At 37.6% G+C, this 25,867-nt stretch overlaps 2 protein-coding genes across 2 annotated transcripts in view; one reads left to right on the top strand and one right to left on the bottom strand.

Moving 5' to 3' along the window:
- The window catches only part of LOC128922274 (uncharacterized), a 165,965-nt gene that overhangs the window by 22,037 nt on the left and 118,061 nt on the right, over positions 1 to 25,867 (top strand). The window lies entirely within an intron of this gene.
- On the bottom strand, positions 16,457 to 17,707 carry LOC105212252 (glandular kallikrein, prostatic). Its single transcript, XM_029040179.2, has 3 exons — positions 17,262 to 17,707; positions 16,899 to 17,172; positions 16,457 to 16,828 (listed from the first exon to the last, which is right to left on the bottom strand). Exons 1-3 carry the CDS (start codon positions 17,594 to 17,596, stop codon positions 16,472 to 16,474), a joined length of 966 nt encoding a protein of 321 aa, XP_028896012.1. The 5' UTR covers positions 17,597 to 17,707; the 3' UTR covers positions 16,457 to 16,471.

The raw sequence follows: 25,867 nt of genomic DNA, 5'->3' as shown, positions 1-25,867 counted from the left end.
TCATAGACCACTATTTAATATGAAATAACAAGCCACTCCGAGTACTTAAATGTACAACTAGAAAATCTAAACTAGAAAATTGCATCGCTTTAACATCATAATACCATTACACTTTCTAACGCTTCACTCAAAGCATCGGCAACCATTCACAAATCCAGTCGAAGAGGTGCGAGAAATGAGAAGCGAAAGTCCCTTACATGTTTGATCTTTCCATTAACATTCACAACGACAAACACCTGCGAGCTGACAATTTCAACTTTATCGCTGCTAAAACCAACGATTTTATACGCGTAACACACACTTGCTTAATATACATTTCCATTCCATTGCTGCGGCTTTGAGCTGTCAAGCCACGAAATTTCCGTTGCACCACGAACTTGCTCACATGATAATGTGGGTAAAAGTGCAGCAGATGAGTGGCGGTTGATATTTTCGTTTGCATAGCTCAGCATTACTTAGCCGTAACTGGCACGAATTCATTACTTTTACATTGAATCGAATGGGTGCGTTTGGTGGCTGCAACCACTTGAGAGGTGATGAAAAGTCGATAAAGTGAACGCATCGCTGTCGCGTTAGTTGCCATTCTAGCGCATTACTCTCAATTTTCTTTTGCAATTTCCTACATCTTTACTCGCATGTCCCCACACACACGCACACAACCATATAGCAGGTTGGTTCATGCAACTCATTTGCATTTGTCAAGTTTTACTTTTTCATTACACATTTCGCACACATTTTACCTGGTTTTGCAGAGAAGTCATCAAATTTGTTATCGACTTTTCCAACTATACGCTTGCAGGTGCTTTAATGAGTTGCTTGTCTTTGACTTTTAATGGTTTCATTGCTCTTGATGTGCATTTAACTCGGTTCATGGGGGTTGCGTATACCACATGGTGTTCCCAAGCAGTTGGGCAAAGTGATGCTTTGGTATTGTAGTATTTCATTTGACATGATAAAGGAAAATTAATCGTTAAATCTTTATGTATTCATAAAAATCGAAGTCAGAAGATTATTTTCTAAGAGTTAAATAAACTCAAAAATATATTTTATTCTCTAATGCGAAAACCCTCTCTGTGGATCTATCAGGTTCTTTGTGGCTCTGGGTGGTTCTCGTTAATTTTTACTGGTTCAGCCCGGTTCTTAGAATCTTTTGCTTGTTTTCCCCATTTGCTGCCATCGGCTCGAACTGATTTCCAGTAGCTTTGGCTGGCTCTCTTCAACTCCCACTAGCATTGATTGACTCCGACAGTCCCTCCATGGTTCTCAGTAGCTCTTCTCGGCCAGCTGTGGTTCTTACAGGTTCTCAATACCCCTTTCCGGTTCTCACTGGCTCTGGGCCGTTCCATTGGCCGTTCCCTGCTGTCTCTTCTTAGCATTGCTGGAATCTCACTGGTACTGATTCACATTAGATCTCCCTGACTTTCATCGACTTTCTGCGATTCTTCCCGGTTCTTACAAATTTTCACTGGCTCATTCTGGTTTCACCGGCTTTTACTGCCTACCTCTTGATTATTGACCTTTAGCGAGTTCACATTAGATCAATCAACTTTAAGAGTTCATTGAGGTCAATGGCTCCTAGGAGAGTTATGTTCTGTCCTAACGGTTGTTCTGTAAAATACCTATTTAGGTTTCGTAAAATTAATCTCTTAAGAGTACATCCCTAACTAATGTATCTTGTTGTTTCCTTAAGATTGATAATACTAATAATATTAACAGTAATTTCTTGAAATATAGTTTTTTGAGTGCGGATGAAAATACTCTTACTAATAATGACCAAAGTCAAATTTTCTCTTCCACTTTGGTTGACACTTTTCGCCAGCTGGTACACAAACTCAAAAGCACAATCAAAACAACAAGCCCAGCTACAATTACTAAATAGCTTGCTTGCTCTGCTTGTAACAACGGTGGTTTTCTGATGGCAATAACACTGTCAGCAATGACATGCACGTGCTGCCGACAAATGCTGGAGGTGCTCCATTTATATCCATTCCCCTCCTGGCCCTCCTCAAATCCTTTCGTGCGCTCGGCTCCTTGTCTACTACTAAGCAATTGTCATCAAGAAATGGTTTAATTTTCAATTTTTTAAAAAGCTTTCATTGCGGTTGCATGTCCAGCCTTGGCCCGACCGCATTTGTAGTGTAGCAAAAGTATATTTTGACAGTTGCATGGCAGGCGCCCACATGTGTGGCAGATGCCAGCGAAATGAATTACGAATTTTATTGTGGGGCTGTGTAATTGAAAAATGTTTCATTTGATGTGGATTGTGGATGTTACCATTGCGGTTGCGTTTGTGCTGCTTTTGCTTGCTTCTGTTGGAGTGAACAGCTGTCGCCCGACTGTATTACAAATATGAAATTGCTAATTTTTGTTTTTAATTTTCTGGAGACAATCTGGATTAGTTACGTGTGTGCAGATGGAGCATAGGATTTGCACAGTTAGATAAAGAACATATGATAATAGAAGTGATGACTCAAGTATTAGCACTTCACCGATTATTGGTCCGATTCCAGTTTCGAGAGATCAGCATAAAAAGAAGTTCTCTCCAGTGGTAGACTAATAACTAAGTTTCTAAATCGAGCAACCAAGGGTAAATTAAACGAGTAGTACTAAAGGGTTTTTCAATCGGGACGCTAGAAAAGTAGACCGATAGGGACAGCAAACGACGTCATATTTTTCTCGCTCTTTTGATATTTGTCTTCAGTCAGGTATACCATTTTATCATTGAAAGATCCAAAACCGAGTCGGAATTATTAAAATTCAGTGGATTCAACTTAAAAGCGCTATGTCCAATTATGGTCGCCATAATCGTCCTGTCAGATCCACAATTGAACGTCTAGTCCCGTTCCCGTAGTGCCGAGAATATTGCTGCCGTTAACGCATCAATTGAGGAAGATCCAAATCGGTCTCTCACACGTCGTTCTCAAGCGTTGGGCATCTGGCTGAAGTCGTTGTGGCGAATTTTGCGAAAAGATCTTGGCCTACATCCTTACAAGATCAAATTGACGCAAGAACTGAAGCCGCTTGACCACAAGAATCGTCACATGTAAGTGAGTCGGGCTGAGCAACAACTTGAAAATGATGTGGATTTTCATCGAAATCATCTTCAGTGATGAGGCTCATTTCTTGCTGAATGGTTTCGTCAATAAGCAAAATTTGCGTTATTGATCAGGCAGCAATCCACACGTACTCCATGAGTCACCGTTGCATTCCGAGAAAATTACTGTATGGGGCCATTGGGCCGTACTTCTTCTGTGATGATCAAGACCGCCACTTTACTGCGAATGGGAAACGCCACCGCTCAATGATAACCGAATATTTTTGGCCCGAATTGGATAATATGGACTTGGACAATATGTGGTTCCAACAGGACGGCGCCACAAGACACACAGCGAATGTCTCAATCGATTTATTGAAAACTATGTTTGGTGAACGTGTTATCTGACGAAATGGCTCAGACAATTGGTAGCCTCGATCGTGCACTTGGATGCCGTTAAACTATTTCCTGTGGGGCTACGTCAAGTCTATGGTCTATTCCAACTTGAAGATCTTCGTACGAATATCGATCGTGAAATTGCAGCAATATCAGCCGATTTATGCTTGAAAACCTTTGAAAATTGGGTTCAGCGTCTGGATTTCTACAGGCGTGCCTGTGGTGGCCATGCAAAAAAAATAGAGTCCATACATAATGGTATCGATTGTACTTTCATAGGAATAAAGAATTTCATTTCCGTTTTTTGTTTCTTTAAAAAACTTTCTTATTTCTCTTTTATTGAAAACCCCTTTACATTAATGTTATTATGAAATATTCCCCCAAATGATTTCATACAAAAACACTCTGTGACACAATTCAGCTTGAACACTCCTCATTTCCAAAACCATCACTATTTTCAACGACTTTACAACAGTTGTTTTGCACAAACTATATATTATACTAAATTCATAGTTGCTTGTTATTGTTGGCGTTGTTGTCATTGCAATTGTAGACAAGCTGACGCATGTTTACTCGACACAAACCGCAAACAAGCGAACCGAAGCAGCAAAATCTCTTCCACCCACTAAGCGAAGTGCCGAAAAGTCAAGACCAAAACAGCCAGGGCAAAACACTGGCGGCCAAGTTAAGAGCCCCCGTTTCAACCAGAAAACAAGCAAACAGCTGGCTACACAAACGGTAAACAAACAATGGTACTATGGTGGATACATATGGATGTATGTGTGGGTGGGTGTATAAATATAATCATTGCTTTGAGTGTATAACGAGCGGCGACAGTTTGTGAAGATGCGCGCCGCTGTTAGGCTGAGTCGTGCGACAAGTTTCCAAAACCCATTTGCTTAATGGATATAATAAATTTTAACTCTAAATTGAAACTCGTAATTTCTTTTGTCTTTTTCGTTTAAATATTGGTCGCTTTTATTTTTTTTTTAAATACTTTGCCACAACTATTAACACACATTCGCTCATGTGCTTGTGTTTGTTTGTTTTGATTTCGCTTTAACTCCTTTTGTTCGCCACAATTGTGCATCTGTGCTTTAGCCTTTGGCCGGTGCCTTATACTCGTGCAGTATGAACCGTGTCAAGTTTAGTGTCGTTGAGTTCATTTGCGACGCGTCTAATAAGTTGTGCTCTCCCGCGCAATGCCTACACGGCGACTGGCTCTGTGTTGACTCGCTTTTTCTTAGTGTACTCGTATGCCTAGTGCAGCAATGTCGTTGCTTTCGAGTCACTTTCTAGGCCAGATACTTCTGCCTGGTTGGTTTTGTGCTATCAACATTTCAAGTAAGTCTGTTACTTTCACAAGTGGTCTCACTTGTTTGATAACCAAAAATTTCGGCGACTTTCTGTGCAAGTTTTTTGCTTTGTCTGTCCACAAAACTTTCTAGTTGTCGGCGTTCCAGCTCCAAAGTGTTTCTTTTTCGCTTGAATTTGCTTTTGTCTTCTTTATTTTTTTGAGTTTTGGTGATTTCAGCGGTTGAGTGCAAACTAATTGCAATTGTCTACTTTAAGGAAGCGATTTTATTGCAATTAAATAGATGCATCCGCATATATGCATTTGCTTTGGTGTAGGAGTCCTGTATGTATGTTATTTTTGCCGGTATTGTGTTTTGAACTTCGCCGCTATGTATAAAGTGCTACAGAGCTCGTATCTGGCAATACTATACACCTTTGAAAGGTCTTGACATAACCTCCAAAACGACGTTATGTTTGATTAGATATTGCGTTCAACAGCTATATACGTGTAAACATGGAGTTCAATAACGCCGAAATTCGGGATATTTTAAAGTTTCCTTCGTTAAAGGTAAATCTGCTAGAGAAGCGTTCCGTGAGATTAATGGTGTTTTGGGGGATGTAGAGTACCACTTCGAACTGAGGAGGAATGGTTTCGACGATTAAGAGCGGGTGAAAACATCGAGTTAGACCGGCATATGGCATCTCGTGACATGGCCCAGGAGATGGGAGACGCGAACAACTGGACCGCTTGAAGCAGACGATCGACCAGAAGCGTCCAGAATTGACCAACAGGAAGGGTGTAGTGTTCCATCAGGACAACGCCAGACCACACACTTCGTTGATGACTCGTCAGAAGCTACGGGAGCTCGAATGGGAGGTTTTATCGCATCCACCATATAGCCCGGACATAGCGCCAAGTGATTACCACCTGTTCCTGTTCATGGCGAACGCCCTTGGAAGGGAGATATTTGACAACCTTGTATTAAATATCTGTATAGTCTTTAGAGACGTCTTCTTTGTCTTGAAGATGAGAAGACAAAACTACTATATAACCGTTTAGGTTCTTCATTTGGTTTAGGCTACTTCAATGAGTTGTGCAGTTACATTGAAATAGATTATGATAAAGTGTTGAAGTATATGGGTTTAAAAGAATAAAACTCTGTAGGAAGTCGTTGGATGGACCCGCCTCTGAACTTGTTGAGCTTGCATAACCCCTCTCTGTCTTTCCTGTGATTATCATACTGAAAAATTAGGAATAGCTTAGCTATTTATGAGACTCATTGTTTATAGTTAGACTAAACATCTTCACACACTTGGTCGACGTCAAATTGGATCTCCATAACTTCTATCAAACTCGTCCAGGCTAAAGTTGTCGGACGGTCTGAAATCAAAATAAATTTTATGAAGAGTTATTTCAGAAAGTACTTTGATTAACTGATTTAAGTTATAATAAGCTTTCCTGTCCTTCTAATTTTGATTTTCGAAGATTTATGGTAGTCAGCGGGAAATAAATTCGATGAGAAACTTCACTTCGCTTTAATCTCTTCCTCCATTTGTGGAGATATTTCCTCTTTGTGTCATAAAAAATACATTTTAATTTCGATTAATATTGTTGTTGCAAGTACATTTTTTTTTATGTCCTGCTGCCTTCATTAAGATATAATTAATTTTCTAATCCTTATAGCAAACAATATGTACCAAATTTACCTGTCTTCATAAAAGTCTAATTTGTATCGCTATATTTGTAGGGATAAACAACTTGAAATTGAATAGACAGCACAGTGGTGAAGATATGGAAACTGTTTATATATTGTACAATAGTTTCGAATTTGGAAAATCTTCAAATAATGTAAAATAAAACAAGTAGAGCCTTTAAGTTAACCTGCTTTAAAGACAAAACGTTGCCTACAATAAGGCAGCTTATTCTTATTTAATCGAAATCGAAATGAAAATTTTGAGTTAAGGAAGTTTTTTTTTTGGCTTTTAACTAAAAATAAAGTTTAGAATCGAATTTCTCAATAATAATTCTCAATAATTCTTACCAAAACAGAGTCCTTAAACCACTGTCCCCTCCAAGCAGATTTCATCTTCACCTGCTCCATATGCTTTGCTATCCATAACTTACACTTCCCACCACCGTATTTCCTTTGGCAGTCGCATAGCCGCATAGCCGCATTTTCCTTTTCCCCACATACAATAGCGCATAGACGCGTCTATCACCTTCCGCCGACTGGCATCATAAATTTTCTGCTTGTGATGTTTAATTTTCCTGCTAGCCTAAGACGGCTATGCTACGAATGGCGTACTGAATTGTACGTGGCCGGAAGATGGATCGTTATCGCTTAGAATAACTGCCAGTCTGAGCAACCGACGCGGTAAATACACCTTTGTGCGCCATTGTCGACGACCAACGCTGGTGGCGCTGGTGGCTGGTGTAAATTGCGCGTAATTTCATTATAGTAGCTGTTGGGCATTTTGGATATTAGCATCTTAACTTTTGGCAATGCACTTACCTACGTGGAGAAACTGAAAGAATTTGAAGAAGATTATGTAGGAAAAAGTAAGCAAGAAAATTTAATTTTTATATCTACATATAAAACTAGCTTGCGCCTAAATGTATACCTTGTAATAAAATAAGAAAACTGAAAATTTGCGCTTTAAGTCGTATACTTTGTCGGTGGGAAAATGGCAATTCTTTTTAAAGTAATTCGTGAGCTTGTAAAACAATTTCGTTGCTCTGCCAGCATTTAAGGCAAGATTTAGTATGCGTGGTTGCATAAATTTAGGCAGAATTTTATTACATTTTCAACTCTTCACCTTGGTGTGCGACACCCTCTCGGCGCGGCTTCGTCTTACTTGGCATTAACTGAAAGAATTTTTTAATTGTTTTCTGGTGCAGGCTGGGTGTGTGTTGGGGCGTGGATTAAAGTCATTAGCAGCAATGCTACGAATGTGCTGAGCCTAAACACTTTATGCGCCTAAAAGTAGGCTAGGTGAAAACTATGCGCTTAAAAAGCTCGTGCTCGTGTGTCAGCAGTAAACAAAAGCAGCTGACAGTTGTTAAAGAGGGCAACAAGACGCAACGGAAAGTGGCGACTAAACACACAAGCAAGCAAAGGCAAAGAAATAATAAATACCGTCCCCCAAAACAAGGAAACATTTAACACGCTTCAACGCCTTTGTCGCGTTAACGGAATGACTAACCGGTTTGACTGCCTTACAGCATTTACGCTACTCTTGGCTTGCTGGCTGACTGATGTTGCTGTGACTTTCGGCATCATTTGCTGCTGACTCATGAAATCAGGGTCAACACGATGTTTTCAGCATCGTTGAGCAGGCAGTTATGAATCTGGGGTCAATTAAACCTTACGCAATGACACGTTGTGAAAAAAAACAGAAGAGGCGTTTAACTTACACACACACACACGTACACATTTGTACCAGAAAATTGTCGCTGTGGACACGCCGCATTATGTATTCCACCCCAAAATAATGGCATTGTGTGCAAAGAAAGTGGCATGAAAACAAAGGCCGCACCGCCTCATCATTTTGCTTATATTTGTGTACTGGTATTTGCTGGAGCTTCTCATTCGTCTGTTGAACTGGTTAGTTAGCCGGTAGTTAGTGGGTTGTGCTGTGTGATAAGTGAGTGAAAGGAAAATGATTAGAAGATTTCGTTTGTGTGTGAGTTGAGTACTGGTTTGTTTGCTGGCACGGCGGGGCGTTTGTCATATGCACACAGGCTTAAGTATGTGCCGGCTTTGTGTATGTATCGTGGGAGGTGTAGGCCTGTAGCGTGTACCACCCGCAGGCAATTATGTGGAGCACAAAAAATATAATGAAAGGGTGTTTACAGCTGCCAAGTAGGAAATCCTTTCTGATATAGATTTTGGGAATATTGAAGAGATGAGTAATGAAATCTTTGGACAGTAAAAGAGTTCTAGAATATGGTGGCCATAATTGGAAATATATTTTAAGATTTTCATAGCACCGATTGTTTTCTTTTCTATTTGATACAAGTCTTAACGGTAAGAGTACGTTGGAACTTTGATCAAAAATTAGTAGTAGTTCTGTATAGTATAAATTCATTCTCCAATTGTTGCTCACGGTATATTACCGAATACAGGGATCTGTCAAATTTTCAGTATAATTTTATGATATCCTTTATTTTAAACAACGACTATCCATTGTTGAGAAATTTCTTTTTACGGAGTATTTTCTTGAGGATTGAGAATAGGAAGGATAGTGATAGACTGATCCGAAAAAATATTTTGTATTTGGTAGCGATATGTAGACGAGATAATGATCATGGAGGGTTCTTCATTAACGTCCAAAATGAATTATCCATTGTTTTCATATTTATTTTTTATAAATTGGAAGAACCTTCTTGTTTCAAAATACTACACCTCCTCTGAGTAGTAACTAGGGGATGTTAATAGGGATACTATAAAAATAGACCTATGGGAACAGCAAACGACGCCATATTTTTTCCGCTCTTTTGGCATTTCTCTTTAGTAAGGTTTGCCATTTCATCATGGAAAGACATACTAATTTAACAACGAGCCGAAATTATTAAAATTTACTACCGAAATTTGGAGTCAGTAGCCTTAACATTAAGAGCGCTACGTCCAACTTATGGTCGGCTAATTTCTGACTGAATGGCTTCGTCAATAAGCAAAATATGCGTTATTGGTCAGGCGGCAATCCACACGTACTCCATGAGTCACCATTGCACCCCGAAAAAATTACGGTTTGGTGGAGTTTATGGGCTGGCGGAGTCATTGGGTCGTACTTCTTCCGTGATGATTAGACCGGCACGTTACTGTGAATGGGAATCGCTACCGCTCAATAATAACCGAATCAGTTTATTTAAAACCAAGTTTGATGAACGTGTTATCTTGTGAAATGGCACCCAAAATTGTGCTCAACCTCTGGACTTCTGTAAGCGTGCCCATGGTGGTCATGCAAAATAAATCGAGTTCAATACATAATGGCATCGAATGTACTTTCACAGGATTCTTATAGAAAAATCCTTTATATAGAATAAATTCAGGTGGTGCCTTTTTATATAAACAATATGGACTTCAGGCTGAAATATACCTTTTGTAAGAAGAAAAATTGATCTTGCATCTCTATAGTGGAACGTATTAGAACTAAACTTTATCCACTTCTGATAGATTCGGTTTTGTTCATTACTAATCTACGTCTCAAAAATGAAAATATTTCTCTTCGAACTTATTTAAAAGGTCGTGAAGCCCGTTCTAAACGAGTAGTCCATCGGTTATAACATAGATCAGCAAGTGGCTATCGATATTTCAGAACCTTCAAATTTATCTGAAGTATTGGATAAACAACAAATTTGCTTTCGCTAGTAGACAAATAATGAAATTGTTCCTCCGCTATTAAAAATTCTAGTCTATCTCTGAAAGAGCCCTACTTTAAACTAAACCTAAGTACACCAAACACCTGTCTAAGCAGTAAATTAAGTTAGGTTTGATAAACTTAAGTTGGAGCAGTTCATATGCGGTTGATATATACTAACCTAGGGTGTATATTCTGTTAAGTATAAAGAATAATTAACTCTGCCAACATTAAACTTGCAATTATTTCTTCCAATCTAGCTTTAAATTTGTACATATAACAGAAAAATGCCGCGGAGCCTGCGCCAACTATCGATTTTATAAAAGTATACTTTAAATTAGACCGACATTGAAAACCATATGTTTTATTTAAATTATTTTGTAATAAATTTGTAATTTTTGGCACACATACCTATTTTTTAAATGCTGATGTTTGGTCTGAAAAGTGTTTCACTTCTCATGTAACTAAATCTACCGACCCTTATCTTTTCCCAAGAGGGATGCGCACAAGCAAACACACATGCCTTCATGCTTTCATGCAACTAATTGTGTATTACAGTGTTGATCACAGTTACACTTCCGCCGGCACGAAGGAAAGGCGATACACAAAGTAACGGTTGTGGAGAGAAGTGTACAGTGTGAGTGTTTGTGTTTGTGTTTGCCTTGGTCATTTAAAGGGTTTGAATTTTGACGTGCACAGACTAACAGCAATTACGCACAAACATATTTGCAACCATATACATTAGGTACACACTCGTGTGTGTGTACACAGAAGGACCGACACACTTACGACACTCTTTTTGCCAAAGCGAGGGTCATCTTTCTACAACCCGTCTACCTTGTGTTAAAATAAATTACCAACACACTTATGCGTTGGCATGCCAAGTAACAGTAGTAACAAAAACAAAAGTGAAGGAGGCTATGCGCATATACATATATGCAGAGCCTTGCTACAGTCTCGGTTGGTGCAACAACAATTACAGTGTAACTTCTGACAACATTTTGACACTTGGCCGAAAACCATAAATGTCAGTTGAGATGAGACTTAGCCGTAGTTTAAATACCAATGGACAGATTAAAAGTCTAACTAGTTGACCGTAGGTAACATAAGTCACTTTGGTACACCATGGCGTATGAGTAACACACATGTACATACAGTGTGTTGGAAGAAAATGGGACCAAAAGGAAAGTGTTCCAAATTTCGATGCGGAATAGCGTAATGCTGTGGAAATTTACTAGCGACATTCAACCATATTGTATATATATACTTAAACTCTATGTCTATAACCTAATGTTGCATGAAAGTTTGTGATTTGGTTTGCACCATTCAACTTACATACATATATACACTCTGCATTTAGATAAATTGAGAAATTAGAATAAATACACACACTCCAATATACATACATATACACACTGGCACAGTGCTATTAAACATTTGAGGGTCACTCTAAATTACTTTCTAAGAAGGTCAAATCTAATGAGTGTCATTTTTTGATGCAATTATATATGTGTCCATGTATATCTGTGTGTGTGTCCGCTTGTCTTTTGTGTTGGTTCACACCAATGTTTGTGGTTAGCAGCATTTACGTTAGTCGTTAGTACATACATATATAATGGTTCTTAGATGGCTGCCTTACGAGTTGTCGAAATTTTTATTGATCAATTTGCCACTGTTGAATGTCAGCCGAACAGCTGTTGTTGCCGTCCATTGTTCTAATTTAATGTGTGTGTAATTAAAATTAAAAGTTTTCACATTTGTCTGCAATTTTGGTGCTGTGTGTTTGTGTGTGGCTAGTTTCACTCGTATTTATGTGCTGTGAATTTAATTAAATTTCGTTTGCAAGGCATTTTAAAGATGCCAAGCTTTACTTTGGTTAAAGTGCCTCAAATTTATAGCAAATTCCAGACAAATTGTTTAAATATGGTTGTAATTTAGCGTGTTTGGTTGAGAATTGTACCTTGAAATTGGTTGGTTGAGGACACATAAAGACGCTGAGAAAATCGTTTATACACATATTGGTTAGGTTAGGATATTAAGCATAGTTAGAATGATCCGAATTAGGCCAAATATGCACCGCTTTCTTCGATAACATGCTGGCATTCTGAAAGTAAGTCGCACATCTTCCTCTTGAGACGAAATGTTCACCAGTAAAATCATTCGCCATAAACAGAAATAGGTAGCAATCAGACTGTCAGGTTTGGTCTATAAGATTGATGCATAAGTGCCATTCAATCAGGCTCCATTGTCCTGATGGAACATAGTTCCTCTGAAAAATTGCTTCTATTAGATATCTCATAGTAGATGATTCCTTGTCAATCTCCGCGATTCGGTTTGATTTATAAACTATTAAGCCCATCGTATTTGTGAAAACGCTATAATTATATATATGGGAGAGTTATGACCCGATTTTAACTATTTTTGGTACAGAGAATTAGAAGAAAAAGATTGCCTCTGAAGTAAATTAAGATATCTGAGAGATTTACCGATATTTTCGGTGAAAAATTACCCTAAGGCACTGAGTTTTTCATCGATATCCGGGGCATAGAAAGTTTTAGTACGATCTCCACAATTTTTCAACAAGTGATACCTCAGCTCAAATGCAGTATTTATGTAAAGTTTTATTCCGCTCTCTTCATTGGTTCCTTATGTATTTATTTGTTTTTTTATTCGTGTAATCAGGTTGTCAAAAAAATACTATATACCGAATTTCATTAAAATCGGTCGAGTAGTTCCTGAGATATGGTTTTTGACTCATAAGTGGATGACCCCACGCCAGTTTTAATTAAAAAAAGGGAAAGACTACATAAAGTTTGCACTTTGTATTTGGTGAGCGGGCCCAAACCCAATTCCGATTTCGGTCATTTTCTATAGTTCTTAGTTTCGTCAAGATATCTCGATTTTTACTCAAATTATCCGTTCCACGGACGAACGAATGGACGGACAGACATCCGGATTTTAACTCTACTCGTCATTCTGATCATTTTGATATTTGTACAAATTGTGAGAGTTGATTTCACAAGCCTCTCTTGAGAAGCTGCTCAGCAGAGAAGTTATTCGTAATATCCAGAAATAGGTAGCAATCACATGTAGCCAGGTTTGGACTATAAGATTGATGGATAAGTACCATCCAAGGACCTTCTGGAGAGTCACTTTCGATGTGTGTGGCCTACCGTTGTCCTGATGGAACATATTTCCTTTCTTATTGGTCCAATTGTTGACAATATAGGCCCGACTTAAGACTTTGCCTGTGCTGATTACTTGCACATCACACCAAACACATAGCAAAACTTTCCGGACCGTCAATCCTGGCTTGGCCCGTTTGAGCGGGCTCACTGCAATTCGGTCCGTGAAGTTTTAGTACCCATACTTCGGGTATCCAGCCTTATTTAAACAATAATTTCTTATAAATTATGAATTGATTTTTCTCGGACCTCATATATATGATTCCTTGCGTCGGCCTCTGATATTTACCCTGTAAGAGATAAAGATTTAACGTAAATTAGTGAGAGAACTTGGGGTTCATACTGAAGGAAGAGAGTGAAAGCTTAAAATGAGAAAAATAATAGATAAGACCGTGTAAGGGTTTACGTTGCCCGCCGAGGAATGATCGATTTGCTAGAGGCAAAACTCTCAAAACCGAATAAACTTTTAGAGAGTCCAAGAGCATTTAAAAGTGACAGATTCTTTGCTCGCAATTTAAGTTATTGTACATACATCTTACATTAATCCATCACATAATTAAATTACATTTTAAATTACTGCAACTACAAATCGACAGCACTAATAAACTATGCAGTTAATATTTTAAACAAACGCAAACATAATATTAAATCAACAAGTAAAATAAAATACAACAATATTTTGCTATTTAACTTTTTTTTTTGTAATCACAACTGTAAACATTCCCCAGAGAAAATTGCTACATGAGTACAACGCATAGAGCATATTTGCGGTTATTTGAAACATTTAATGTCAATCACTTTGAGTGATTTTTTGCTAATTACACGAGCAAAAAGAGGCCACACCACGCATGTTTCACATATCAATTTTACATTATTCAATATTTATTGGCAATCATTTTGCGGGTGTGCCACAAACAATTTGCCAACGCGGCAACAACAACACAAGTACATGCTTGTATAAATATTATTTATTATGCAGTGGTAGTAAATAAAATTTTGAAAAAATGCTGCCATCAATTAAAAAATACTTAACAATCGGCAGGCAACAGCGGGTTTGCGAAAAGGCAAACAATTTAAATGATTTAAAAAATCCGCTTAAATATGCATTTACAGATCAGCCATTAAGCGGTGAAGTGCCAACATTTGGTTGAAGAGAGTTCGATAAGGCCAACAAGTGAGCCATTGTCAGTGAGTGAGTGAGTGAGTGAGTTATTGTGTAGCGTTGTAAGCGCTGTGCTATGTGTGATAGACTTAATTTGATTAACTGATTTTTAATTGACTGCCAATGCGCGTTGAATGACTGAATGACTTGTAAACAAACAATATGAAAGTTTATTCGATTATTGAGTGAAATGTATTAAGTGTACTTAATTATATGCAGAACTTATGTACATATATACATATGAAGAAATATTTATTTAATTGCATGGAACAGATAAGTTTTGTTATTGTATTTAAAATTATGTTAAATGTTTTGAATGTTTGAGAATGTTTGAGAGATTGAATGGTTTCGAATTATATGTTTTCTAAGTCAGAACTCTTCGAGTCAACTGCATGGCCACCACGGGCACGCTTGCAGAAGTCCAGATGCTGAATCCAATTTTCGACGGTTTTCAAGCATAAATCGGTCGATCCTGGTGCAGCAGTTCACGTTCGATATTCGTACGAAGTTCATCAAACGTCGATGGTTTGTTGGCATAGACTATAGACTTGACATAGTCCCACTGGAAATAGTCTAACGGCGTCAAATCGCACAATTATTTGTCTATTGGTCTATTTCGTGAGATAACACGTTCACCAATCTTTACTATAAATCGATTGTGACATTGGCTGTGAGACTTGTAGGGCCGTCGTGTCGGAACCACATATTATCCAAGCCCATATCATCCAATTCGGGCCGAAAATATTCGGTTATCATTGAGAGGTAGCGATTCCTATTCACAGTAAAGTACCGGGCTTAATCATCACGGAAGAAGTACGGTCCAATAATGCCACCGGCACATCAACCGTCTTGTTTCGGGATGCACTGGTGACTCATGGAGTACGTGTATATTGCTGCCTGATCAATGACACACATTTTGCTTATTGACGAAGCCATTCAGCAAGAAAAGAGTCTCATCTCTCAAGATGATTTTTCGATGAAAATCCGAATAATTTTTAAGTTGTTGATTTGGGTCTTCCTCAACCGATCCGCTAGCGGCAAGAAAATTCTCGACACTACGGACACTTCTTTGTCTCACTGGCAAGGGAACATTTTGTACTGTGTCTGTGGTTTCAAAGTTTTTCACTTGACGCTCAATTGCTGATCTGACAGGAAAATTATGACGACCATAAATTGGACGTAGCGCTCTTAAAGTTGAGGCCAATGTCGTCGTTTGTTGTCCCTATCGGTCTAGCGTCCCTATTGAAGAACCCAGACAATCAGACCAGACCTATCAGATAATCGTATCATTGATGAGTATATATGACGTGTTATACCCAAAATTGTATCCTCTAGTAGATAGTACTTTGGTAAAAAAATGCAACCCTGCCTGAACTAAAAAAAAAATCAGAAAATTTTATCGAACTGAAAGAGTTTTGAATAGTCTGTTTTTACAAATGTCAAGTAAGTCAGATCCCATTATGCATTGAATAATTCATATCACTGAACGATGTGATCTTCTTTGCTTTTGAAGAACGACGATGAGCTGAAAACAAATGACAGTCGGGTAGAGGTAATCGAAACGGGCTTGAATATGTATCCGACCAAGGATTTTCGACTCGACAACATGCCTTAATATTATTTGGAAACGTTTTTCTACTGCTGAAACAGAAACAACTACAATAATCTAAAACAATGATAGTGACGATTCCATCATCCTTGAGTTTCAATCGACTTTGAAAACATAATTTCTAAAATCAGTCGACAAATCAAATAACTTCGAGCTTGGATGTCTAGTGAACTTCTTTCATTATTTCCTTGGAGATTGAGTACAAAGTTCATTGAAACAGTAAGCCCTAAAGTAGCTGAATAGGTGTACATGATATCACACTGGCGGTCTGGAAGATCTTCCGTTATCCAATCATAAATACCTAACAAAATAAAATGATACAAACTTTCACTAGCCGATGTCAACTAAGGAACCAAGAGCGATGCAATAAAATATATATTAAAACACATATATGAATATAAAATCAGATATATATATATATAATAATATCAAAAATATATATGTATACATAGGATATATAATAACAAATACAGTGCATTTAGACTTTTTACAACTTTTGTACCGCTTGTCACTCTGATCCAATCACGATGATGATATATACTGGAAAATACAGTTGGTTTATTCGCTGTTCCACAATATGAGCCCCAAGAAACAACGGCGGCCACTTGACCACGACAAATTAATGGACCACCCGAGTCGCCGCGACACGTGTCCACATCCCATGTGTCTTTTTTGCCAGCACAAATCATTGTCTCATCAAATATATCTGGATAAAATTTTTTACAATAATCATACGAAAATACCGTTACAGCGCCATGTATAGGATGAGCTGAATAGGGACCACGCTATACGAATACAAAATATGTTAAATATTATTTTCAAATTTTTCTTATGTGATATGACAATAGTACCCACATCAAATACACGACCCCAACCAATGATACGACACACGGTACCATTTGGTATTTTACCCTTAAACAGTGGAATTACTTTAATAGAATCATTGTCATCGGGAAAACTTCTGGCCAGACGCAATATTGCTATATCGTGTGCACCTTCTCGTATAAATTTATGATGAGGCCTCACAGCGAGCACTTGCATTTCTATCGTTGTTTTTTGTTTGACTAAACGATTCGGTGCACCAGCGACTACGACAAGACGATGTTGGCGTGTAATGATCTTACGACGACTAAAATTTGTGGCGATGAAGTTATATAGTAAATATCCCAAAAACAATAAAAAATAAAAATAAATCATATAAAGTAACAGCACACTCACTCAATAACACAATGCGCGGCGGTCAATATTAAATTGCTGGATATTATCGTGCCACAACAAAAGTGATTATCTCCGAAGTATGCAGTCGCTCGGGTGGTACGTATGGATACGATGTGTGTCTGTAGTCTAGACATTGGGATAGTATAGCCACCCGTAACCAGCATTGTGTAGCCTCCGTCCTCAAATGTCAAATTAGATAGGTTTATTGGTAATTTCGACGGCTTCCTTGGTTTGTGATGACTGTTGGTGTTCGAGAGGCTGTTGACATTTTGTGCGAGCAGCAAAAACGCTGCAAAACAACAGTGAATAAGCCAAAATTTTAATGATATCGACATCGATGCCCGAAACTTTTACTTTTCTTATGCTATTTAGACAAAGAGAAAGTCAAATTTTGTAATTTAATTTGTAGACTTTTCGTTACAGTTGGAGTGATGCACAGAATGTACATAGAATGCTTAAAATCCATACAATTTAAACTTATTGAAATTTGAAAATTTTATGAAATTTTTCTCTATTAAAGCTTTGAGGAAGTTATACGAGCTGTACTCATATTTACCAAATACACACGTAGAGATCATCATGAAAAGTCATTATGTTACTTATTCACTGCTTTCTCATTGCCTTCCGTCATTTGTGCATTTTGTTGTCGCAGAGAAAATGACTTTTCCACTTGGCATACGTAGATAAATGTAATGAGAATAATCGCAAAACCGCTGTTGTTAATAAGGTTATTTCGTGCACAAAGTAGTAAGTAGGAAGGCGGACTGAGATAATAATTGCGGAAAGTAATGCTCGAGTGCATGGACAGCGTAATTATTGCTGTGCATTTTTTCTTTGCTTTTAGTCATTTAGTTTATATTTTTCTGTTATTACTCGCAGCAATATGATTGCAATTTTAATTGCAGCTGAGAATTGCTTTCTAGCCTTTTGTATCTCGATAGCTGCACAAGCTTTTCAACGATGACAGCTAGCCTCTGTGACAGTGTAGAAATTAGATATCACTAGTAATGCATTGTGGCAGTTTTTAAATTGTTTGTTGGATATGTCATTAAGTGGTATGAATGTAAAAAATGAAGAAAAAATTAATTTATAGTACAATATGATTTGGATGAGATTTCTAGTTAAGTATTGTACTGAGAAATGTTTAGTTTATACTTAGTTTCAAACTATAATATACTCATACCCTTATCATTTCTCTTAACTCCTTATCAAAATCACCCCATGCACGTCTCACCATTTGTTTAAGTATTTAACTTAAATACTTAAGTTCACATATTTCAGCTGTTAACAAACTCTTACTTATTTAAAAGGTATGCCTTAGCAACAATTTAAGGATTTCCTTGTCATTACTTACCATCTTACCTTCGAAAAATCTTTTGTTAAACGTAAATATGAGTTTTACATAATTTCCTAATTCATATAAAAGGTGGGGGTATTAACATAATAAGTACAATTTAACATAATATGGCATGGCTCCTTTTGTTATATTCATATTATTTTTGTAAATAATAACGGGTTGTTCGAAAGTTTGATTATACTACTTCTATAGAAGCCAGTGGATGAAAAGTTTATTCGCATCTCCCTAAAATAATGGCCTTTGATAACAAGTAAGGAAAGGCTAAGTTCGGATGCGGATTTTATACTCTCTCAATGTATTTATATAATATTATTAAGTTAACACAGAATTTGACCTGTATACTCGGCATAACGTCCACTAGAATAATGAAAATCATAATATCTAGTATAGGACTAGGATAATTCCTGAACCGATTTCGCTAATATTCAGCACAAAGGTACACCATATCCACGAATTCACATCATTTTGCTAAGATATCTCACATATTAACCGATATATGCGTTAAAAAGTCCAGCAGAAGTTTGAAAACCCGTATATGAGGTATATGGGGGCTAAGGAAGTGTTGACTCGAATTTGCCCATTTTTGGCACAGAAGCACATCTTCTTTGAATTTGTTTCATAATATCTGAGACTTTTACCTATATTTTCGTTGAAAAATTAGCCACAAGCACTGAAGTCCTCATGTTCGATATTTGGTGCCTTGAAATATTTTAGTTCGATGTAGGATTGAGATGTAGGATGTAAATTTTTTGTGTTTTATGTCACACTAGAAATGCAATATTTGTGCAAAGTGTTGTGCTTAATTTATAGATTGTAAAGTTAACGAATCAGATGGACCTCAAAATTATGAATAGGGAAAGTATACATTCCCTAGTGTACAGTTCCGGCATCATCATATCCAGTTCCGGTTACCCCATAGCCGGGCACCTCATATCCCGGTTGCCCATTTCCAGGTCCGGTAATTCATATCTTGTTATACCGGTTCTATCATATCTGGTTCCTCCGAATCCGGTTACCCCACATCCGGTTCCGGCTACTCTATTTCCAGTATCGGTAATATCATATCCAGTTATCCCATATCCGGTGGCGTTAGCATCATCACCCCAAAACCGATCTCGATGCCCCATATCCGGTTCCGGTAACATAATCTCCGGTTTAGGGTACTGTGTGAACCGATTTTAGCCAATTTCAAACTGTGACTATTTCAATACCAACCTTTTTATGGTGGTAAGGAATACGTGTACGAAGTTTCATTAAGATATCTCAATTTTTACCGAAGTTGTCGCTTGCACGGACGGACGGGAAGAAAAATAAATGGGTCTAGAAAAAAGCCAATTCAGTTAAACTCTTTTGAATATAATTATTTGCCTATAATAATGGCTGAGTGTGTAAATTAATACAAAGACTAAGTTAATCTACTTTGCTTTATTGTTTCGACTTCATTTGGGGTTTAAAAAACTTTAAAATTTTTTACTTTAATTAATTATAATTTTAAATAAATAACTATAACTGTATATTTAAATCTCATATTTCTTTCATATTTTCTATGTAATTAATTCAAAATCAAATTTGTGGACCACCCTGTTGCTGTATAAATTTCGATTGTGTGATTTTATGTTTTGATAAAACGTGACTTTGAATCAAATATGGCGCTCAATCGTGCGAAAACAACATGTAAAAGGCATGGCACCCTTCCTTGGTTACCGCAGCGCATATGCAAATACATAACTGTTTTAGGAACAACAACACAACTGTGAAAAAACTGTTGAATAATTTGAGGTCTGTTGTTATATTACAAAAATTAAATTTAGGAATATTAATTGTGAAGGCGAAATAAAAATATTTCACCTTAGCAAATGGTGTACTACTTCAACCACATTAAATAAAATTACTCATACGACATGGTGCTCAAAATTTGATGTGAATAAACTTATCTTAGTAGTATGTAATATGAAAAGTACTAGTTTTGTATGTGTCTTTCAAATATATATATATATATATTTAGGCAGATACATTTTCTAAAGATGAGTGTGAAAAGCACCATTGGCTATATATAGTACTTTTCTATATATAGAAAGTAATGACGCCTATTTGCTTTGAGTTAACTTAGATTATAGAGACTTCAAAAAATTTGGAAATGCCCACTTGAAATCATTCTTATATCCATAAAAATTCAAAGTACTTCATCCTATTAATAATTGTTGATATATGTATGTAAAGCCTTAAAATTTTTATGATCCAAAATCAATGCTTCAAGTGTTGTTTCCGAAAATCTTAAATATTAACACAACCCACTTGTAGGCATCACCACTTTGTCACTCTTATGAAAAGCATTATTGTCTTCAGAGCCAACACATGCACTAAATTGCTTTAATGGTACCACCAAACGCAACCAAAAAACACATTACACTTTACAAATATACTTCAGAACTTTTTCTTTACCACCGAGAAAAGTGAAATCACTACGCATTCAACTGTGCAATAACGCATTTCGATTGTCCAAATTGGTGTTTGCCATTTTGCTGGCCATGTACTCGAGTACATCCTTTTCGTATGAATATCTGTTGCTAGCGCCATGGGTGACCTTAACCACGAGTAAAGCTTGGACCGCCATAAAAGATGTGTTGAAAAAAAAAATGTGCTTGCGCACTTTCACACTTTCGCTTCGGCGCGAACAGACACCTTTTTTTGGCAGCTGTTTCGAAATTTATGATAAAAGTTTTTCGCAGCTCTTGCCTGCGAAATGGCATTTACACATTTCAATTTCATCGAAGTGAAGCGAGCCAACACCGCAATCGACACAATCGAAGGTCAATGGTAATATTGTTTTGCTGACCTCGCAGCAGCCACTTGTTTCGTATTTTAATAAAATGTTGTTGTTGCTCTTGCTGCTGTGATTTAAGCATTGGAAAGCTATTGTAAATTGCTTTATTGAAAATGTTGAAAGTGAATGAAAATGTTCTATTTGGTTATGAATATTGTATTTTTTGTCTGAACTTCTGTTGCATTTGTTTTATGATTTCTGGTTAATATTTGCATACAATATTTGTGTAGAAGAACATCTGTAGGTTTTCTGGACAAAGAAATATTGTAGATTTTTGGTCATCTTTAAGAGAAATTGTTGGAATTTTATCTTCTTGTACGATATTTTGTAATATGACTGGCAGTTCGAACTAGAGTCTTGGTTTTAATTTCAACTAGCAGAATGAAAAAGCTAGTTGAGTTAGGTGTACTGATGCCATTGCAACTTTAAACCTATTTCAAGTCGATCAGCCCAGTCCTTTAAGGAAAGTATCGTCGAGAAGGCCAGTATAATGGAGATCAAGTTGGTCAGACGAATTCTAATTTTCTGTTTCTGGATCGGTCTTATGTGCTTTTCATATTTATTGACCAGAAATCCTTTCCCTTGTATTACGGTGCATATGCAGCCTTCAGATAGATCAATCTTATAATGCTTGAGTTTGACTATAAATAACGAAGGTTACTCTGTTACATAAAATTGTCTTCGAGGATCGGTTAGTAACAGAAGCGATGATTTTTTAGTAAATATGCTGAAACTGTAAATTTTTTTTTGTATCATAACCCAATAGAAGAAGTAGACTGTGTGACATCTTCAGTAAGCTTAGCATTAGCTAAGCATTAACGAATACACTTAAGTGATAATGAACTGGTTATGTCAACTACGCTTCTCGCATTGTTGAGTCTTTGGCACTATAATTATCATTTATCATTTATCTTAAGTCTCAAGAGTATTTTATGAAGGCATCCATAAATACTAGACGGATAGGCATTTTGAGGCCTGAAAAAAATATCATTCTGATCAACTATCGGTGATCAATTCATAAGAAATCATTATTCGATTGCTTTGAATACTCAGCCGGAAAACGGTGGCATTCAGTTACTGAGCTCAGCAATCTAGTTATATATATGTATATTTATTTGGCGTAGGAACCGCTTACGCGATTATAGCCGAATCCAACAGAGCTCTCCATTCATTTCTTTTTATTGCTTTCTGTCGCCAACTGGACACACCAAGTGCAGCCAGTTCACTTTCCTTTGAAGAGACCAAGCTTTCCTTTCCACTTTGAAGAGACCAAGCTTCAACGGAGTGGAGCTTGTCTTTTTCCGCGGCTTCCTTCAGCGAGTACTGCATCGAACAATTTCAGAGCTGGAGTGTTTTCATTCACTCGAACAACATTACCTAGCCCGCTTAGCCGCTGTCTTTCGCCGTTGCCAATGTTCAGAGGACCATAAATTTTGAGCAAAACTTTTCTCTCGAAAACACCAAGAGTCGTCTCATCGGATATTGTCATCGTCCACGCTTTTACGTCATACATCAGGACGGGAATAATGAGCGACTTGAAGAGTTTGATTTTGGTTCGTCGAGAGAGGATTTTACGTTTCAATTGCCTACTCAGTCCAAAGTAGCACCTATTGGCAAGAGTGATTCTGCGTTGGATTTCGAGGCTGACATTGTTGGTGTTGTTAACGCTGGTTCCCAAGTAGACGAAACTATCTACGACTTCAAAGTGTGACTGTCAACAGTGTCGTGGGAGCCAAGACGCGAGTGGGCTGACTGTTTGTTTGATGACAGGAGATATTTCGCCAATTATCCTTCAATAATCCAGTGCGTGGCAATGCCCAATTCCATTCTTGAGAACTAAGTATATATGAGACGAAATATTTCCTGTCGTTCTGCCAACACAGAATCACACTGCCAACAGGTGCTACTATGGACTAAGTAGGCAATTGAAAAGTAAAGTTCTTCGATGCAGTACCCGCTGGTAGAAGCCGAGGAAGAGGGAGACCTCCACTCCGATGGAAGGACCAGGTGGAGAGAGACCTGGCTTCGCTTGGTATAACCAATTGGCGCCAAACTGCCAGAAGGAGGAATACGTGGCGCGCTGTTGTGGACTCGGCTATAACCACGTAAGCGGTGTCTACGCCAGTCAAGAAGAAGAAGATATGCGTATTTATCCTAGTACAAGTAAAAATTATATACATATTTCTACCTCTATTCAAAGAAACTATAAAACTATGTGCAACATGTTGCCAGAGATAAATAAATTTAATAGACATCAGCTTATACTTCTGCTAAGAACTTGAAAAATTACCGATGATATATTATAAAAAAAGTAAACAAACATGAATACCTCATCCAATCACATTCCTATATCTGTATGCATACCAGTTGAAATGTGTTAAAGTGTCATAATATATATTATTTTAATAGAGTTAAAATAATATACACTGTCAGCGCGCGTAAAAAAGTATGAAAAGTGTTTCTTTATTATTTCGGGACTTTATTTTACATATTTTTTGCGTGATATTGTGCCTCGCGAGTTATTCTTTTGCACAATTCCCAAATGGCTTGACAAAGCGACAAATAACGCGGTAAACCCGGCGAACAGTCAACCAAACCAACAGCAAAAAAAGAACAACAAAAAATAAACAGTTAGCCAACCAACCGAATAAATGGCGGTTAAAAATACATGCAGAGTGAGCGAAGCATATTCAAAAAATAAATACCAGCAAATGCGAATGAGTGGCGTTAAAAAGTCAACTCGGCTCTTCATACCCTGTGTCTCTTGGTTCAGCAATTGCTGCTGCCTTTGGACGCTATTTGGATTGGTGTGGGTTGGATTGGAGTGAATACAACTCAGCAGCCGCAAAAAATCCCGCAGGACAAATAATTTCAATTTTTCTTCGCTTATTCCCAGCACTCGCTCTATTTTTCTTTGCGTGTAACTTTTTTTGACAAACAATTGCCAGCGGATGTAGAATACGAAGAAAAGAAGAATGAGTGGTGGTATCTTGGCAGTGCGGCAAAGTTCATAGAGTTGTTGTTGTGAGGCGCAATGGTGCGCGGCGGCTTAAGTAGAGTTTATGCATGTTTAAGCTATTAATATGCGACGCGTTGGCAGTGGGCTAGACTTTGGCTGGGCTGGAACTTGTGCCTAACGCTGTGTGTAAAACACTTCAAGTTATTATAATAAATACAAACAAATAGAAATGACATGCGGATCAGTGTAGCAGATTGCGCTTAAAAGTTGTTGGGTCTGAAAAGGTCAAGTTGCTAATAAAAACACCTATTACTTATGTAAATAGCGTGGACACTTTCAGTTAAGAGGTTGATTTCTTTTTGTACATGACAATAAAAGATGTCAATAAAAATGGTGTTAAAAATATGAAAGAAAGTTCAATTTGTATAATGAAAGTAATTCAAATAATAATTATATTGTGAGACATATTTAGAAGCCGCTATGTAATATACCCAATAATATATATTCAAATCAGATCTGGATATTATTAAGTCCCAATAATAAGTGTTTAAGGTTTTTAGATTATTCTTATTTTCTTTTTTTAATTACTACTTTATGGACGATACGACCTTAACAAGGTTTAAAGAGCGTCCATCTCACATGGTTCAAGACTGACGTCCCCGTAATGCTGATACCGGTTAGTCCGCGTCTTTCCGACCTTTTCCAAGTTGTTTCGGTTGGTTGTGACTTCCTTGTTCGGGACTCTATCCGGGGTAGTTCTTATTTTTTCGTGCTTTGCTTCCCTTCCTCTTTTGTTTATATCCACAGCACTTAGTTACTTAGTCTATTGTTAAGTTAGAATGATTCCTAGTCACCGTTGATTTTATATTTAGAGAACATTATTAGATTTATACCTCTGGAGACTTGAGAGCTTACCCGTGCCGATTTATTCAAACGTCGTCTTTGCTTTGTTCATACCACGATTGGCATTCGATTCGGAACTTCCATCAGACTAACTCGAACTTCTAATTGCTAATCCTTATTTGACTTCTGCTGAAGTGATTGACTCTCATTGCGTTGTTTATTGATGGTATGCACAGACAGCTCAACAAGATTATTTACCACTTCTTGCATCTCAAAAAGTTTGTTGGACAAGAGATAAATGACATCCGGGAAGTCCATGTCGAGTTCTCTTCTTCTTGACTGGGGTAGACACGGGGTTATAGCCTCTCCTTTTGGCAGTTTGGTGGCAATTAGTAATATCAAGTGAAGACAAGTCCTTCTCCACCTAGTCCTTCCATCGGAGTGGAGGCCTCCCTCTTCCTTGGCTTCCATCAGCGGGTACTGCATCGAACACTTTCAGAGCTGGAGCACTTTGAACCATTCCAACAACATTACCTAGCCAGCGTAGCCAAGTTAGGAGGGATGCATGTTTTTTTTGTGTAAAGTAAATGTGCCCATGACGTCATCTAAAATGATGGCAAAGA

Source organism: Zeugodacus cucurbitae, chromosome 5 (genome assembly GCF_028554725.1).
Source record: "Zeugodacus cucurbitae isolate PBARC_wt_2022May chromosome 5, idZeuCucr1.2, whole genome shotgun sequence".
Lineage (NCBI taxonomy): Eukaryota > Metazoa > Arthropoda > Insecta > Diptera > Tephritidae > Zeugodacus > Zeugodacus cucurbitae.
This window is presented reverse-complemented; position numbering and strand designations above follow the sequence as displayed.

Bases quoted from the DNA above. Each gene is read 5' to 3' on its own strand.
- LOC105212252 (XM_029040179.2), bottom strand. From the start codon at position 17,596: ATGTCGATATCATTAAAATTTTGGCTTATTCACTGTTGTTTTGCAGCG. The intron at 17,173-17,261 runs GTGAGTGTGCTG...CACAAATTTTAG, and splicing joins GCCGCGCATTGTGTTATTGA to TCGTCGTAAGATCATTACAC. The intron at 16,829-16,898 runs GTGGGTACTATT...GTATTCGTATAG, and splicing joins GTTGGGGTCGTGTATTTGAT to CGTGGTCCCTATTCAGCTCA.